This window comes from Asterias amurensis, chromosome 9 (genome assembly GCF_032118995.1).
Source record: "Asterias amurensis chromosome 9, ASM3211899v1".
Lineage (NCBI taxonomy): Eukaryota > Metazoa > Echinodermata > Asteroidea > Forcipulatida > Asteriidae > Asterias > Asterias amurensis.
The window spans coordinates 19737246-19756114 of record NC_092656.1 but is presented as its reverse complement, the minus strand read 5'-3'; the positions used below and the strand labels follow the sequence as shown (position 1 = coordinate 19756114).

General features: G+C 36.6%; 1 protein-coding gene across 1 annotated transcript in view; it reads left to right on the top strand.

The window, feature by feature from the left end:
* The window catches only part of LOC139941927 (uncharacterized), a 34995-nt gene that overhangs the window by 1024 nt on the left and 15102 nt on the right, over positions 1-18869 (top strand). The window contains exons 2-20 of the mRNA XM_071938571.1: positions 292-450; positions 2777-3005; positions 3842-3903; positions 4559-4699; positions 5284-5412; positions 5522-5638; positions 6202-6330; positions 6668-6787; positions 7116-7235; positions 8351-8473; positions 8986-9099; positions 11275-11403; positions 11680-11802; positions 12451-12573; positions 13025-13147; positions 13744-13863; positions 14770-14883; positions 15351-15461; positions 17752-17865. Coding sequence (XP_071794672.1) covers positions 292-450; positions 2777-3005; positions 3842-3903; positions 4559-4699; positions 5284-5412; positions 5522-5638; positions 6202-6330; positions 6668-6787; positions 7116-7235; positions 8351-8473; positions 8986-9099; positions 11275-11403; positions 11680-11802; positions 12451-12573; positions 13025-13147; positions 13744-13863; positions 14770-14883; positions 15351-15461; positions 17752-17865 — 2400 coding nt within the window. The remainder of the gene's footprint in view (positions 1-291; positions 451-2776; positions 3006-3841; positions 3904-4558; positions 4700-5283; positions 5413-5521; positions 5639-6201; positions 6331-6667; positions 6788-7115; positions 7236-8350; positions 8474-8985; positions 9100-11274; positions 11404-11679; positions 11803-12450; positions 12574-13024; positions 13148-13743; positions 13864-14769; positions 14884-15350; positions 15462-17751; positions 17866-18869) is intronic.

Sequence of the window (18869 nt, the reverse complement as noted above, 5' to 3'; positions counted from 1 at the left end):
ACGTGCATCACCGCAATAATCTGAAGGACTTTTAATCCAATATTACAAGCACGAATGAAACCGCTCAATAATTTCACACTAACTGGACACTGTGCATTTATTGAGGCAGACACACCCAATGTATTTGGTTCACATCACTTCAGTAGTGCGCACACATACATTTGAGATATCATCACGTAAGTGTCCACAAATTTCTAATAATTTGGTGGATTCTAAATCCGAAGGAAATTATGAACTTCAAAGTAAAGATATCGAATTTGTTGTTGACGATATTACTGATTTTTTTGGTAGTCTTCTCGCCGTGTAATGGGCGGTCTACTGGAGCACCGACTGAAGCCTGCACGACCCTTCTACCACAGCACGGTTCTGCCCAGCCCATGTCTACGACAAACCCTTACATACTTCAAATTGTTGGAGGGACTCAGATCGGGCCTGGGGGTACAGTAACAGGTGAGTCTCAATCAGTCAATTAATCAAATACACGGCTGAATTTTGTCTTTCCGCAATGTTTCATCATGGAGCAATTCACGAGGGAGTATTTAGTAACAATGAGAAACGAGTTGAACAAACACTATTAAGAAACTTCGTATGGCTTGTAATATGTTTAAAATAACTTTTTTTTTTCGAACTTGATTTTTCCCCTTTTTTTGCATATATATTATTGCTGGATGATGGGATACGTGGTCCCGATAGCCCGTTTTAAAACTAGGCCTACTCAATAGGCCTATAAAGCCCGATAGCCATCCCTTAAAGGCAGTGGACACTATTGGTAATTACTCAAAATAATTATCGGCATAAAACCTCACTTAGTAATGAGTAATGGGGAGAGGTTGACAGTATAAAACATTGTGATAAATGGCTCTCTCTGAAGTGACGTAGTTTTCGAGAAAGAAGTAATTTTCAAGAATTTGATTTCGAGACCTCAGATTTAAAATTTGATGTCACGAAATCAAGTATAGAAAGCACACAACTTCGTGTGACATGGGAGTTTTTCTCTTTCATTATTATCTCGCAAATTCGACGACCGATTGCGCTCAAATTTCCACAGGTTTGTTATTTCATGCATATGTTGGGATACAGGAAGTGAGAAGACTGGTCTTTGACAATTACCAATAGTGTTAATATCGTGGTATTTTCTTTTCGTTCTTTGTTTCTATAGAGATATCCGTAGAAAAGAAAAGAAAAGAAAAGGCCTATAAAGTGTTTTTAAATGTTTAAAAACATTTTCTTTACCCTTCGCAAAAACCAGGTGATGCATCTTTAACGTGTTTCAATTGGAAAGTCTCACAAATCAATAGATGTTTAAGACTTTTAAATGCAAGAAATATGAAAGGACATGGCATCAATACGACAGAGTTCCTTTCACTTAGAAAGAATGACGAAACATAGCACAGGCCTATTGTGTTTTTTTTCCCCAAAACATTTTCATTTAAGTTTATAAAAAGCCCTTTTTACATACGCAAATTATTATTTACGGGCCAAGCCCGAAGAGGCATCGACTGTGTTTACCAACCAACTCGAACGATCGAAGCTCTTAATTCTGACTTTATTGTGTTGATTGAAAACTAGAGGATAATAATAAATACTTTCCAAATTGTATCAAATGACTCACATTGTTAAAAGAATACACGAGATTGTTTCCTTGGGGAAAAACTAAAATGAAGGCTCATCATATATATTGCTCTATTTTCATGGGTAATCCGACTGGCCGTATTTGGGCACTGGACACTATTGTTTTATGAAAAAGAGGTAACATCTCACTCACATAATAAAAGACTTCAAGCTTGAAGCATTTTAAGGCATCTGATGAAAGCACACAATTTGTGCAAAGGTTTTTTTTTCTTGCATTATTCCCTTGCAACATGACCAATTGAGTCAAAATGTTCACTGATTTGTTATTTTTGATGCAGTTTGGATAAAAGTGATAATACTGGTCTTTGACAATAATTACCAAACGTGCCCGATGCCTTGAAATAACAATCCCATTATTTGCCGCATCTATGAAGGCCTTCAATCTGTCTCATGTCAAACAATAATTGGAATTTCTTTGTTTGATTTACAATCTGTTGGCATTGACAATGTTGACAAACCTTTTAGAACTCATGCTTTCCACGCTGCAACAAACAATTGAGCGCGCATAGTAATAATGAGAAATTATTGATTAGATTTTCAATGACGACGTGTATAAATTTTGTACATGATGCATGGCTGCACGCTATTTAAAATTGAGAAAATGAAATTAAATCAACATTGTTTGATAATTATTGTTGGATATCAACCATTTTGCTAAGAGGGAGGTCCTCTATATTAGGCGGGGGGCGAGTCGGAGGCATGTATCCCCCACCCCCCCCCCCCTCACCCACCACCACCCATGTCCGTACCCGGGTGCCACCATCGTCCCCTTATAAAATATTGACTTTGAGATTCAGTTATTTGAGATTTATTTGTGTTCATTCAGCACACGGACAATTTTAGGCACTATACTTGTCTTCTTTACGTTCATCAGATTTACCATTTAACATTGAAGCCCTCTTGCCTTTCTAATAAACCCAGAGAACTTTAAAACCTCAGAAGAAAAGTTATTGACCAAAGAATAGTTATACATTATAAGCTGATTTTTGGTCGTCTTCTGAACATTTGAATGTGATAAGCTCTGGATAAACTGAAATATCATTCCTTTGGTGTGAAATATTGCGGTTGCACATGAGTACTTACTGACCATGGTATTGTTTGTTTTCTTCTCCTTTGTTTCAAATATTTATTTCTCAATTCAAAGTAACCTTGAGGGCGTCTGGATCCCAAGTTTTCAAAGGTTTTCTTCTTCAAGCCCGTCGTGTTGGACAGACTGCATCGTACGGAACGTGGGTTGGCCTACCGGCAAACACAAGAGTCACGACTTGTCAGGTTGCTGGAGATACAGTAACCCATTCGAACACACAGTCTAAGACATCGCTAACATTTACATGGCAGGCTCCAAACACCAACACAGGAACAGTGGAATTTTAGTAAGCATGTTATTTTTTAGCCATGACCTCATTTTTAGCTATGAGCTCATCAGAAGTTAAAGATGCTACGTTAGATTTTTGGCCCCTAACAGAAAACATTACACAAAATTTTTTTTTTAGTGAATGGTATTTCAAAGAGTATCACCCGCTCTAACGAAAAAAGTTTAACTTTTACTTTAAATGGTCAGGAACCATGATAACAATTTAAAACGTTTCTTATAAAACACATAAGAATTGGTCACATGATATATTGTCGGGATCCCGACCAAAACTAATTTTGAGCACTTTATTTCACTGCTACTAATAACTGGCGGACTTTTTCGAACAATGGCTCAAATGAAGTCTTGTAACTTTCTCGACCCCCATCAAAATACCTATTGAATTTTAAATCAATTTGTTGGTGGTCAAATCGGCCAAAAAACTGACATAGCAACTTTAACGTAAACCCAGAGATGTTTAGCAAAAACGAGTTACTTGAAAACACACTTTTATGACTTTAGCCAAACCCAAAATGCTGTGCTAAACAACATTGTTTTGTGAGTAGGCCTTCAGATTTGTATTGGAATTGGTTATAAAAATTGGTTATAAAAATGCTTTCAAAATCGAGCCCACCCTTGTATAACAGTAATATCTTTCACGCGGGGGTATCTTTTGGTTCTTTCTTTGTAAACATTTAGGCCTAATCATTATTTGAAAGAAGAAAAAAAAATTGATTTGTTAAAAACTTTGTGAGAACAATTTCGGTGGCATTTTATGCTTTTGCATTTTTATGCATCCTTTTTCAGCTATGCTTAATTCTTTCTATTCCCAACCTTGGTTTGCTTTTCTTTCTTTAGCGCGACGGTAGTCCAGTCTTATACAATTTTCTGGGCACCACTTAGATCGGCACAAGTTACAGGTAAAGTAATTTCATTACAGCCTTTTCTTTCAAAGCGACCTATAGAGGGAGCTATATTTTGTAAGGGCGCCCTCTGTAGTTATAAAAACAAACAGTTGTCATAAATCATCAAACAGGTGAGATTTATTTAGTTTGATCGGTGGGGAAGTACAATCCTTTCACTGTTTCCTGAGAGAGTGCTTTGTCGTCAATGTTTTCATGCACGTATTTCTTTATCTTATTAACTGTGTTGATCATCAGTGTAAAGTAGAAATGGCTAACATACTTAAAGTAAACAATTGAACACGAAATTGCACTCCATACAGACTGTTTTTTGTGTTTACGTTTCACAACTTATTCAGTTCGTACTACCTCCATGTTTAGTTTTAAAGAATTGGCAACTTGCCAGTGGATGACCCACAAAATATGCTGTAATTGTTTTCTTTCTGAAATAGGCCACAACTTTAGTTGCCCACAAAGCAAAATATTCCTTTACTAATTACTGAAATACAAATTTAATATAAGTTGTGATGAAAAACCCAATCCCACAAATAAAATTGTTGAGAAATCACTTCAATTTGATTTATTTGTAATACAAAATTCGGAGTTCTCAGTATTTATTGAGCCTTGGTCAATTTTTCTCTCTTGTTCATATTACTTTACTCCTTTATTTCAGTATCGGGTTCTTCCTCTGGTGGTAACGCTTGCATATCAAACCCTTGTCAGAATAATGGAGTTTGCACCCCGCTTGGAACAAGTGGGTTTCAATGTTCCTGTCAACAAGGATTCACTGGAAGTGTATGCACAGCACCAACGAGTAAGATGAGATAATTTGTTAGATTTTAAACTTTGCATGTTTTTCTGTATCCTTGTCATCCGTAGCCCACCTTGTTGGGTTGTAGTGGTATGGCTTTCTTTTAACATCAGTCTTATCATTTAGTTATCGTTATCATCATCATCATCTTTCTACTGTGCAGAAAACTCCTCTGGAGTATACTCACAGTATAAGCGCGAATAGCAAAATTTCAAGAGAGGGCGCTGTTGAACCCACACAAAGGGCATGTGTGCGCACATCGTTCATGACAACATACACTACGGTAGCAAATGCCCCATCTACCTACCCATATTGCATTGTGGTTCGTAATCAAGATAAACTTTATTGGTTGGAGTTAACTAGCAGGTGCAGACAATAGTCAATGGTGACTATGACTATAAAAAAATAAGAAGACCAATGTTCATCCATATAACAGCCCACCAAGGTGTCCCATGGCATCCCTTACTTTGCTATGTATAAATTTAGGTAAATTTTCAATAAGTGGTTGGTAGAATTGTTCAAGAAGAAGAAACAAAACTTAATTCCAAATGGCCGTCATGTAATTATTTATCATTGTTTTCTGACAGCAGGTAGCGCAGTGTGTTCTCCCAATCCATGTCAGAATGGTGGCTCTTGTGTGGTTACCGGTGTAAGCTCATACAGATGTAACTGTTTAACTGGTACATCGGGAAGCGTATGTCAGACTATAGCACAAGGTATAACAATCACTTACTCTAATTTGTTGTGACATGTTTATTTGCTTTATATGTTTAGATTCGTTATTTATCTTCATATGGCATGTTCGTTTCAATGTTTTTGTTGTAGGAAATGCATGTTCATCTAATCCATGTCTGAACAGTGGGCGTTGTTCTGTGGTTGACTCGACATACATGTGTTCATGTCAATCAGGTTATACAGGTCTTCAATGTCAAACTTCACCAGGTATTTAGATTTCAACCTTTTAAAACCATCTTTACAAATCATTCCCCATATTTTGTCCCAAAACAATTTAAAAGTTAAAATCTACACATAAAGCTTTCTATAGCACAGAATTTTAAATAAACTGGTTGTCACCAGCTTTGTAGTAATCTGGCAAAACTTTATCTGCTGGAATCAGTCAATGCTTCACAGTTGGTGTAATTGTGTGCGATTAGATGGTTGATTTCGTGACCTCAAGTTCTAAATCTGAGGTCTCAAAATCAAATTCGTGGAAAATTACTTCTTTCTCGAAAACTATGGCACTTCAGAGGGAGCCGTTTCTCACAATGTTTTATACCATCAACCTCTCCCCATTACTCGTCACCAAGAAAGGTTTGATGCCTATAATTATTTTGAGTAATTACCAATAGTGTCCACTGCCTTTAATGTTTGTTAAAGTGTGAGAAATGACAAGATTCACTTATAGTGAGAGTCAAAACATCACAAAGACAAAATATTTTAAATTTAGGTCTAGGTTAAATCGGTCACCCTTACTCTCTGATAACTGAATGTTTACTTAATTCTAGTTCAAAGCTCAGTGTGTTCCCCCAATCCATGTCAAAATGGTGGCTCTTGTGTGGTTACCGGTGTAAGCTCATACAGATGTAACTGTTTAACTGGTACATCGGGGAGCGTATGCCAGACTATAGCACAAGGTTGGTGTAACAAAGTCTTTAAAATCTTTAATAACAAGATTCATACGCCACCATCTCAATCCTAAGCCTGTTTTACAGTTTATCTTCCAATTCAAATTTTCATTGTCTTTTACAAACATCCCTGCCTCCAAGAAAACTTTGCGAGTGTGAAAAAAATTCCAACAAAATGACTGGGATATTGGAAACTGACTTAAAAAACCAGTTAATATTTTCTGTTTTTTTAGGCAATGCATGTTCCTCCAGTCCTTGCTTAGAATATTCTTTTGCTGAACTTTTTTGTAAATAAATTTCAAAGCGTTTTGTTTTTAAAACCAGTTAATATTTTCTGTTCTTTTAGGCAATGCATGTTCCTCCAGTCCTTGCTTTAATGGCGGGCAATGTTCAGTGACCGGAGGTGGATCATCCTATGTTTGTGCCTGCCAGGCAGGGTACACTGGTCTACAATGTCAAACACGAAGTGAGTACTCTTAACAATTATTTTATATCCGCTCAACCATGAACAAACTTTCACTTTAAGTTGTACATCATCTCAGATTCTGCTATTAAATGTAAAGCCTTTAGCTCCTGCCTTTCTAGATTGCAGTAACTATTACAAATAGTTATGGACATAGCGTTTGTCAACATTTTTGTGTCTTTGGATAGTTTTTTAAAACTAAAAATTTTCACCGTCTTTTACAAACATCCCTGCCTCTAAGAAAACTTTGTGAGTGTGAAAAAAAATTCAACAAAATGACTGGGATATTGAAACTGATTTTAAAACCAGTTAATAATTTCTGTTCTTTTAGGCAATGCATGTTCCTCCAGTCCTTGCTTTAATGGCGGGCAATGTTCAGTGACCGGAGGTGGATCATCCTATGTTTGTGCCTGCCAGGCAGGGTACACTGGTCTACAATGTCAAACACGAAGTGAGTACTCTTAACAATTATTTTATATCCGCTCAACCATGAACAAACTTTTACTTTAACTTGTACATCATCTCAGATTCTGCTATTAAATGTAAAGCCTTTAGCTCCTGCCTTTGTAGATTGCAGTAACTATTACAAATAGTTGTAGACATAGCGTTTGTCAACATTTTTGTGTCTGGATAGTTTTTTTAAACTGAAGCACCTTTAAACTGCTCTGATCAGGAAAAAAAATGTCCGTTTGAAATGCTGTAATCTTTGTCAAATAAGTGTACGGGTCCAAGCTATTTTTCTGCCAGTGAGAAAATCATATGAATAACACTACAAAACATACAATATTCTTTTGCTGAACTTTTTTTGTAAATTAACTTCAAAGCGTTGACTTTATAAAAGGACAGGAAAAGAAAAGAAAAATAAGAACAAATATAATAGTTATTTAAATGACAGGATAATGTCAGTTTTGGGTGAGTTGAGTATAAAGAATGTGAGTTGTGATAATGAGTGAATGATAGGACAGCATTTTGTTTATACCACAAAAGATTCAAACCACATGAAACACTATGAAACATTGATAGTGTAGCTAAAGGAGAGACTAGAACCCCCCCCCCCAACCACTCCTTGATCGCAATTTGGTCCTTGATCGCATATTGGTGTAATTTTGTTCGGTTGGCACACTGGTGTTTCTGCATGTTTGTCATTCCTCATACCCTTCCACTATTAACCACTCACTATCATCACATCATTATGCATGCTTTTTGTTCTCATACGTTCACTCTTTATTTCTTGTCATAACTCTGCTGTCTTTTGGTTCCATTGGATATCTTCTATTGGTTGGTATTGGAAGAAGAAAAGTTGATAAAAGTAGTAAATAGTTGTGTCGAGGTGGAAAATGTATATGAAACAAGCTGAACTTTCAAAGGTTTTACAGAACTCATTCACGCCGGTTTGCTTTTCCCAGCCCCTAACTACGGTTCTTGGTGAATCCATTTTTTTGCAATAATTCCAGTTTTCTTGCAACCAGTCATACTCTAAAAAAGCTGCATAAGTTTTGACACATTGTCTTCAAATTGATTGTGAAATTCCTGAAGTAATGTTGGTATAATTTCCTGCTGTCACAGCAAGCCAGTTGTGTAGCCCCAATCCATGTCAGAATACGGGTTCGTGTGTAGTCAGGGGCACCTCATTCCGATGTTACTGCAGGCCTGGTACAGAAGGAAACAGATGCCAGACTGTAACACAAGGTACTTGACTATCAGGCTCTAGTACACTTATACCCTAGCAACTTGATACAGCATTGGTCTGAATGAACGAACTGCATTGTTTTCTACACTCTCATTGATAGGAAATCTTAAACCTCTCATCTTCAAGCTGTAAGCTTTGCCAGCCACATCTTCAAGAAGAGACTCAGGGAGGCAAAAGACAACAATCTAAATTAACTTTATTCTGAGCACGCACAAAGTTCATTAACAAAGAAATTTATCTATTCAGTCTGCTGCCACCTTTCACCCAAAAAAGTCCCCTTTTTCTTAAATAAAGCAAATTCATAAAATCATCCCAATCGTTTTGCAAAATGCATCACTTGCTGAGAAGTTTGAATCAAGGAAAAATCGGTGAAATGGAGCAATAAAATTAAAAGAATGAATCATGCATGATTATGTCAGTTATTTGTTTCAGTTAATGAATATACTTTGATAGATTTCGTGACTTTCAGTGGATGTTTTGTGAGTGTCGTATTGATTTTTCCTTGTGGTAGGTAGTCCATGTTCCTGTAATCCTTGTGGTAATGGTGGCCTGTGTGCACCTAGTGGAACATCGTTTCTCTGTACATGCATGCAAGGGTTCACCGGCGTACAATGTCAAACATCAAGTGAGTTTCAGTCGTTTTGGGCAAAGTACGATTGAGTGAATGCGCATGAATGTGAACACAGGTTTTCTTACAAATAAACACCCCAACCCACTCAAAACCCCCCAAATAAAAAAGACGTTACGAACAAACTAATTTTTAACAAGGCAATCACTAAATGCCCCTCTACGTCGGCGGTAGGGCATAAAACAAGATTTTAAACTCTTTCACTTCTAGCTGATGGTAAAGTAACAAATTAAGGGTTCCTTAGACATGATAAAAGTTAAATTAAGTGGAAACCACCCCAAACTTGCCTTGGTTGTTCTTTACAACCACATCATTGTTTTTGCAGGAAGGTATAGTTTGGAGAAGATAAAATATATAATTGCAGTTCTTTGATCTGAAATATTTCACAATTTTAAACTGAAATGTGTGTTACCAATTCTGTACCATGACTTGAAATGCTTATAAATGGTTCTATAACAAGGCCTATGAGAGAGTCTAGCCTTTGAAATGTTGAGCTTGTTTCGTTTCAAATCTATGTAAAAAAAAAAAACTGAACAAAATAAAATAAAAATGTTGCTGCCACTGCAACTGAGCCTATGCCGACCTACTGGATCTACCCCTCCCACCCCACCCCACCCCTCACTACAATTTATAGTTTGTATCAAGGTATTACCAATGATTTTTAAGCACAAAGATTGATGACAATGATGGAAGACGGAAATATAAACAAATATTACAGGTGTTGGTGTATAAAGTCTTACAACTTTAAAGGCAAAAAATAGTTAATGGCCTGACGTTTCGACCCTAGCAGAGTCTTTCTCGAGAAAGACTGCTAGGGTCGAAACGTCAGGCCATTAACTATTTTTTGCATTTATACTCTCGGTCCATTTGGTTGGTAAGTTGTTTGCAACAGCTAATTCTATTTTCTCAACTTTAAAGGCAGTGGACACTATTGGTAATTACTCAAAATAATTATTGGCATAAAACCTTTCTTGGTGATGAGTAATGGGGAGAGGTTGATGGTATAAAACATTGTGAGAAACGGCTCCCTCTGAAGTGCCATAGCTATCGAGAAAGAAGTAATTTTCCACGAATTTGATTTCAAGACCTCAAGTTTAGAACTTGAGGTCTCAAAATCAACCATCTAAACGCACACAACTTCGTGTGACAAGGGTTATTTTTCTTTCATTATTATCTCGCAACTTCGATGACCGATTAAGCTCAAATTTTCACAGGTTTGTAGTATTTTATGCATATGTTGAGAAACACCAAGTGAGAGTCTTTGACAATTACCAATAGTGTCCACTGCCTTTAATAATTAACACTTTTGTAGTTGTGTCCCTCCAGGAATGTGGGGCTACAGAAATGTTATATCAAAACTTGTGCAACTTTACACAAAGTTATTTACAGTGAAGTGGAGTTTTATAGTGTATTATTTCACTGTAAAGCTTTGCATCCAGCAAATTGTCATGTTGTGACATTACATTTTGGATTTAGTATGAAACTGAATTAGTGTGAGAATGATATTTATGAACGCGAGTACGACATCTCAGGAACCTGTAAAATTGACAATTTTTGATTTTTTTCTCTTTAAAGACCATCATTAGCAGAGATTTTCTTTTCATTCACCAGAGGTGTCTTTCTATCAAACATGGCGCACTACAAATGTCCAATATGAGATCGTTATTTATGGGATAATGATTTGATGTTGATGGAGATCAATCAGGACATTCGTGATTATCTGATTGCGAGATAATGTTGATCAATGTGTGTGGTGATTAAAATACTCACTGTTCATCTGGGCCCAATTTCATAGAGCTGCTAAGCATGACAGTTAGCTTAGCATGAAATTTTCTGACTTGATAAAAATAGGATTACCAACAAAATTTCTTTGTAATTTTTAGGATAAGCAAACAACAGTTGAATACCAGTAATAAGCAACATGCAACAAATGGAAATTTGGTTGGTAATCCTACTTTTATCAAGGAAGATATTTCATGCTAAGCAAACTTTCATGCTTAGCAGCTCTATGAAATTGGGCCCTGATGTCAATCGTGATTTGACAAGTAAATCTGTAACCAAAATGAAAAAAAATTCTTCGTAGTTTGTTAAAATGTAGAGCGATGCAGTGAAAGTCAAAACATCATGACTGTAATTTATCTTTTCGATAACAAATCTGATTTTACTTTCCAGATCCAGACCCAGTGTGTTCTCCCAATCCATGTCAGAATGGTGGCTCTTGTGTGGTTACCGGTGTAACCTCATACAGATGTAACTGTTTAACTGGTACATCGGGAACCGTATGTCAGACTATAGCACAAGGTACAGGATGTAAAACTCTTATTTCAAATCTTGTCAATCCTCATGCTTTATTTTCACCCTCTTTAACTAACATCAATGAGAAACACATTTTTTAGAGACATTCTTGACACACGTCAAGTAAAAGAGTTCTCTTAATATTTCAGGGATAGTTGCGTGAAGGTTTAAATTTCATTTCATGTAATAAAAAAGGTTAATATTCAGATTTTGTTAGTCTTGTTTAGCAAGTTTTCTTAAAAAAAATAATCCTCTGATAACTGAACATTTACTTAATTCCAGGTTCAGTGTGTTCTCCCAATCCATGTCAGAATGGTGGCTCTTGTGTGGTTACTGGTGCAAGCTCATACAGATGTAACTGTTTAACTGGTACCTCAGGGAGCGTTTGCCAGACTATAACACAAGGTACAGGATGTAAAACTCTTTATTATTTAAAAAGTTCTAAATATTCCTCTTCTTTCTAATCCACTTTTACTTTCATCAATGAGTAAATGCTTTTTAGTTAAAGGCAGTGGACACTATTGGTAATTACTCAAAATAATTATTAGCATAAAACCTTTCTTGGTGACGAATAATGGGGATAGGTTTGGTATAAAACATTGTGAGAAACGGCACCCTCTGAAGTGCCATAGTTTTCGAGAAAGAAGTAATTTTCCACGAATTTGATTTCAAGACCTCAGATTTAGAACTTGAGGTCCCGAAATCAACCATCTAAACGCACACAACTTCGTGTGACAAGGGTGTTTTTTTCTTTCATTATTATCTCGCAAGTTCGATGACCGATTGAGCTCAAACTTTCACAGGTTTGTTATTTTATGCATATGTTGAGATACACCAACTGTGAAGGCTAGTCTTTGACGATTCCCAATAGTGTCCACTGCCTTTAAAGACATTCTTGACACACATGTCAAGAAGTGTTCTCTTAATATTTTGGGAAAAGTTGAATAGGTTAGAACTTTATTTAATTTTCGTTTTCTTCAGATTTTATAAGTTTTGCTCATTGAATTTTCCTCCAATTGTCCCTCTGATAACTGAACATTTACTTAATTCCAGGTCCAGTGTGTTCTCCCAATCCATGTCAAAATGGTGGCGCTTGTGTGGTTACCGGTGTAAGCTCATACATATGTAACTGTTTAACTGGTACATCGGGGAGCGTATGCCAGACTATAACACCAGGTACAGGATTTAAAACTCTCGATCATTTCAAATGTTTGAATCTTCTTTCCGACCCAAATTTACTATTATCAATGAGTAATGCCAAGAAATGTTCTCTTAATATTTTAGGCAAAGTTGAGTGAGGTTTTAGAACTTTAATTCATTTTATTATTTATTTTTTTATGTTCAGATTTCATTAGTTTTGCTCGTTGAGTTTTCTTTAAATTGTTTATTCAATTTAATGAAATTCAATTAAAAAACTTTAATCATCCTCAATTGGCAATTACATCAGTTTGCCAGCTACATATAAAAACATTAACAGTTAGCTGGCCTATGGCTAGAAATAGACAATATACAATTATTGTAAAATAAAAAGATTATTTGACAAAATGACAATTTGACAGTTTGACAAAAGTGGTTGAAACCACATCAGTTATAACCCTTTGATAACTGAACATTTACTTAATTCCAGGTTCAGTGTGTTCTCCCAATCCCTGTCAGAATGGTGGCTCATGTGTGGTTACCGGTGCAAGCTCATACATATGTAACTGTTTAACTGGTACATCGGGGAGCTTATGCCAGACTATAACACCAGGTACTAGACCAATGCATCTTCATTTTACTTTCATCAGTTAGAACATCATCAGTGAGATGCAGGGTCTAATTGCATGGCTCTGCTTACCGTAAGCAACGAATCTGCACTTACAGAAGCAAGAATTTCTCCACTTACACCAAGCGTATTTCATGGGATAGCAGGGAGTTTTTGCCTCCACATTAATAAGCATTCTTTACTAACACAGCTAGTGTAGAAATTTGGCGCTTGCCAATCAGTAAATGGAGAATGGTGATTTTAAGCGCTGAATTCTGCGGTAAGCAAAGCTATGAAATAGGACCCTGTCATTTTATCTTCTGGTACACAATGACAGTTAATTTGTAAAAACCAATAAATAACCTTTACCATTGTTCAGTTCACACACAATTAGCATTGACTTTTTTATGTAAGTTTTTCTGCCATTGGTCATATTATTTGAACTGTTTGTTTCCTTTTTTGTTTCTCAAATGTAAAGTTTGGTTTAATGTTTTTGAATTAGTAGTTTGATGTATTTTTGATTGTTTTGTTGTATTTGTCAAATTTGATTTCTGTGATTATTTTATTTGTTTTGTTTTGTGATATTATGTTTTTCTTTGTAGTAGGCAATGCATGTTCCTCCAGTCCCTGTTTAAATGGCGGGCAATGTGCAGTGAATGGAAATTCATATCAATGTGCCTGCCAGTCGGGGTACACTGGCTTACGCTGTCAAACAACACAGAGTGAGTACCATTCTATTAGGTTGTATTTATTTGATGTTTATGTACCCAGGTTCATCAACTCCTTGCTCCCTAAACCTATGCCTGTATGGATCTACATGCCAACTTCTAAATAGCAATTCTTTCCAATGTGTGTGTGTATACGGAACCAGCGGCACTTTCTGTGGAAATCTGGGTAATAATAAATATTATAGACTATAATATAATAAAAAAGAAGACATTGGTTTTGTCTATCTCCTACATGTATGTTATCAATTTTATCAATATTGTTATCTTGTAATGCCACATTATTCAGCTTCGTGCTGCCAGTTGTTTTTTTTTAAATAAAAATGAATGAATGAAAATGAATGAATACTCGAGAATACTCAATGTCACATACTGTTAAAATAATCCAAAAAGTAAAAAAAAAATAAAAAATGTTTTAACATTTAGAGGATAAAATTGCATATTTATCATAACTCAAACATTTCATGAAATCAAATTTAAACTTAGGTGAGCATGGGAGACTGTTGTCACATGTGACATTAGTGCAAGGGGGTCGATAGCTTTTAAAGCATTTTAGTCCAAAATATAATTAAAATTACTTTGGCAATCTATGCTTTTATGAACCACATTTTAAGGGTCAGGCTTTATAAACAGATGCCATGAGTAACATTTGTCATGGTTTCTTTGATTAATGCAAACAAATACTGACTATTTGACCCTAGCAGAGTCTTTCCCTTTAGCCTTCAAGAAAAACTCTGCTAGGGTACAAAACCTCAGGCCATTAACTATATATTGCACTTATACCATAGGTCCTTTTGACTGGTAAGCATTTTGTAACAGCTAATTCTATTTATAACGAAGATCCTTTTAGTTGGTAAGCAGTTTGCTTAAGCTAATTCTATTTTCTTCTTTAATTAATGACAGACAATGCATGTGGATCCAGCCCTTGTCTGAATGGAGGCCAGTGTACTGTAGTTGGATCATCTTATCAATGTGGATGCCAAACAGGGTTTTTAGGACAACAATGTCAAATCAGAGGTATATCAGTTATAGGATTTGGTTTATCGCCATTGTAAACTCGAGGCAACTCAAGTGGAATTCAAACCAACAACCTTCGACATTTCATTTTCATTTTTTTTCTTTCTATTTTTATTCGCCAGCAAACATAAACAAATTGTACAATGAAAGGATCTACAAGAATAAACAATACAAATTTTTTGTCAAGAAGAACTCAAACATGTAAACAGTAAACAATGCAAAGCACTGAGGCAATCCCGCTGGGCGGACCTATACAATAACATGTTTTTTTTTAAAGACAAACAAATTAACAAATTCAAATTCCTGATGCTTCTTAAATTGGTGAAAAATTCAGCTGTGACTATAGGAGTCAGATGAGAGAGTTAGAATCACTTTTTAAAGATGATACGATTCCTTGAAAAATACTTAACATAACTATGAATTGATGGACCTTAAAATGAATAATTTTCTTCAACATTTTGTTACAGAGACTTCATGCAGCAGTAATCCATGTCAGAATGGTGGCCAGTGCTCAGTGTCTGCAGGATCAGCATTTACTTGTACATGTCCAATTGAATACAGAGGCTCAGTTTGCCAAAGTAAGTTCAGTTATTTATTTCACAGAATAGCCCCAAAGTAAGAGGTTAAAATAACACATCCTTTTTTGTCTTTACCAACTCACACCCGTTATCTTCATGTTATTTCCTTATTAAAATTTGAATGATTTCTATTAATGATTTCTATTTAAGTTATTCAATTTGTATTATATCTGCGTATATCTAATGAGTAGGGTAGATGGCCTTTAGCTTTCGATCCAAACCGGACCTTCTTCAGAGGCATAAAACAAGTACAAACAAATACCGTATTTTCCTGCGGATAAGACGCGTCTTATCTGACTTTTTAGACCCCAAAAACATCGATGCGTCTTATCTTTCGGTGCGCCTTGTCTGCTGACGATTGATTTTTTTTTTATGATCACTGCGTGAAATAAAAAATACCTTCATGTCCAGTTCAAATCAACGATCTTTGTGTGAAGAACCCTTACTCAATAATGCGGTCGAACAAGGCTATTCAGACATTGTGACCGTATTTTCGTTCGAACAATGCCGCAATCCCCCAGACGGTCCAATTATTCCAACAATGCTGCAACGTGTTTATTCCCCATGACCGTGCTTTCATTCCATTAATGCCGCAATGCGTCTAGCTTTCGGTCCAACAGACGTACGTTTTTCTGTGTGGCCGGGTATTCGTTCCGAAAACGATTGACAGTCGATAACTTCATACAAACGTCATTCACCCAACCGCTATTGTGTGGTAAACTTTGAGGGTTTATTTTATTTTATTGCTTCAAAACTTCAGGTAGGAACGGTTGTTAAAATCATGGTTGCCCTTGCATGAAACTTGACTGTAAAATCAACGATGTCCAAGTTCAGACTCGAAAATCTCTCAAAACGACACAGAAAATTAGCCCCAAAACGCAACCGTTCCGAGGTCTGTAAATTTAATCACGCAACACAAAAGCAGATATCACGCCTATAGTCGTTGTTACTGTGAGTGTGACAATAAATACAAGAAACATTGAACGCTAGAGGGCGTTTTGGAACATTGTAATAGCGTGAGGTTAAACGCCCTTTATTGGTAAAAAATACGTGAACCAGCAATAAACGCATTGAGACAAGACTCGACGTGTCTGGGCTAGACTGCGCCCCTGTCTTTATCCGGAAGGTCCCTGCCGCTAGATCCAGTGATTCCCTTTGGATACAATGAACGTGCAGTGATATAGATGCCCAATAGTCACTGCTCTCAAGTCCGCAATGGAATTTGACTGCATACGTTCAGGCTATGTCTGGGCATGCTTGGGATCCGCACAGTCACGTGGGAATTTTGGCGCATTTCCAGGCAGCGCAAATGCGACGGCTTAGCCGACCCGTCGGCGAACATCGCTCAATACGGTGCCCACATGGTCGCCAACATCTGTTGTGCAGCGCAATCCACTGTGTACATGTGCATATTAATGTGCATGCAGCGACATCCCGGCCGGAGGATACATTACTACACCCACACGCTACGTCCGTCTGTCGTTGCAATGTATCTGTATCAGCAAGGATCCTCGTAGTTTGTGGGGACGTCGGATGTGTCCAGGGAGGCATTGTGTTCATGTTGCAAATAAAATTAACTTCAGACAGTGCGTAGACCATGGTTTCTGCCCGCTGATTGGGCCGAACTTTATGTTATTTACAATATACAGCGTTGGCTGATTGGATAAAGGTCGGTATACGTAGGTTCTCAAAGGCAACAAATTACGTCTTTGTGTCAATGTACCGACAACGGGTGGCGCCAGGTGTTCTTTTGTTTGCGGTTAAACGTGCGCCTTGTGCGGCGGTGCGCCTTGTCTGCTGACGTTTGAATTTTTTTTGGTCATTTTAGCGTCCTGCGCCTTGTCCGCCGAGCGTCTTATCCGCAGGAAAATACGGTACATATCCATTTATATATCTGCAGATATATTGTATACATTTAGGAAATTAACTTGTCTACTCTAAACAGCAATGTACCAGTTGATTGGCCTACCAGATGACCACTTTGGTCGTTTTTCTGATTGCTCTTTTTTTAAAGCACAACTTGGCCCTTCCATGGCAAAACGGGAAAGTTACATTTTGAGAAAAGCAAGTAAAGAGATTTAAGCTTTGAAAGTGCAAAAAGAGGCTTCAATCTAACCCATGTTTGACTTGTTTCATAGATACGGCTTGTTTCTCAAACCCATGTCAGAACGGTGGACAGTGTTCAATTTCTCAGTGGGGCATATTTTTATCAGTGTGTTTGTCTCTCTGGATACACGGGTACAAGAAAAAAGAGGCTTCAATCTAACCCATGTTTGATTTATTCCCTTAGATACGGCTTGTTTCTCCAACCCATGTCAGAACGGTGGACAGTGTTCATCCCTCAGTGGGGGGTATTCCTATCTGTGTGTTTGTCTCTCTGGATACACGGGTACAAGATGTGAAGGTAAGTCATTCCAAGATGTTGAGATTCAATGAGACTCGGAAGTCAACTCTATTGATTGTTAAGATTAAAAAATAGAGTTAGCTTATTGCCAACTGCTTACCAGCTAAACGAACCTATGGTATAAATAGAATTAGTTGTTTGCAAACTGCTTACTAGCTTAAACGACCCGTGGTATGAATGCACAACAAATAGTTAATGGCCTGACGTTTCGACCGTTGCAGAGTTTTTCTCAAAGCCTTCAAGAAAGACTTTTTTAAGGTCGAAACATCAGGCCACTTACTATTTTTTTTTTATTGTTAAGATTAGCAAAGCTTTTAGATTAGTCATTGTACTTTAATTTTTGTTTGTAACAATGGCTTGAAAATATTGCATGTTATTATTTATATGTTGTCAGGAAACAGCATGGCTTTAATAAAGTTCTTGCATTGCATGTTCGCATTAACATTTTTCTGTCTTCATAGTGATTTTAATTTGGTTTGAACAAAGACGGAAACTAGAGCTGAATTTGAACCTGTGACCTCAAGATTACTTTGTCAATTTGCAGGATTTGCAGAGCTTTAGATTGTTTCATTGAAAAATTTAGATTTCATCTGTCGGTTTACTTCTCCTAAAAGTACCTATATTAAACATTCATTTTGTAAAGGTGTTCATTTATGAAAAATCAGGGCCCAATTTCATATCAAAATGCTTAACGTTTTTCTGCTAAGCAAAACAAAAAGAAATCGGTCATAAACGGCATGTATGATATGATATATTTAGTCAGGTAAACTTTTTCTGGTGAGCACAAATTGTGTTCTACTTTGTTTATTTGTATGCTTCAGTTATATCCCAGGTCTTCTCATCCTAAAAACTGAATGTATTTCAGGAACAAACTATCAACCAAACTTTATTCCAAATGGTTTATGAAACAATCTTAGTGTGCTAAGCTTGCTTTTTGTTCGCAATTTCGTGTATTTAACTTCTATAAAATGTTCTGCCTTGTTTTGAATCATGAATATTGCTAA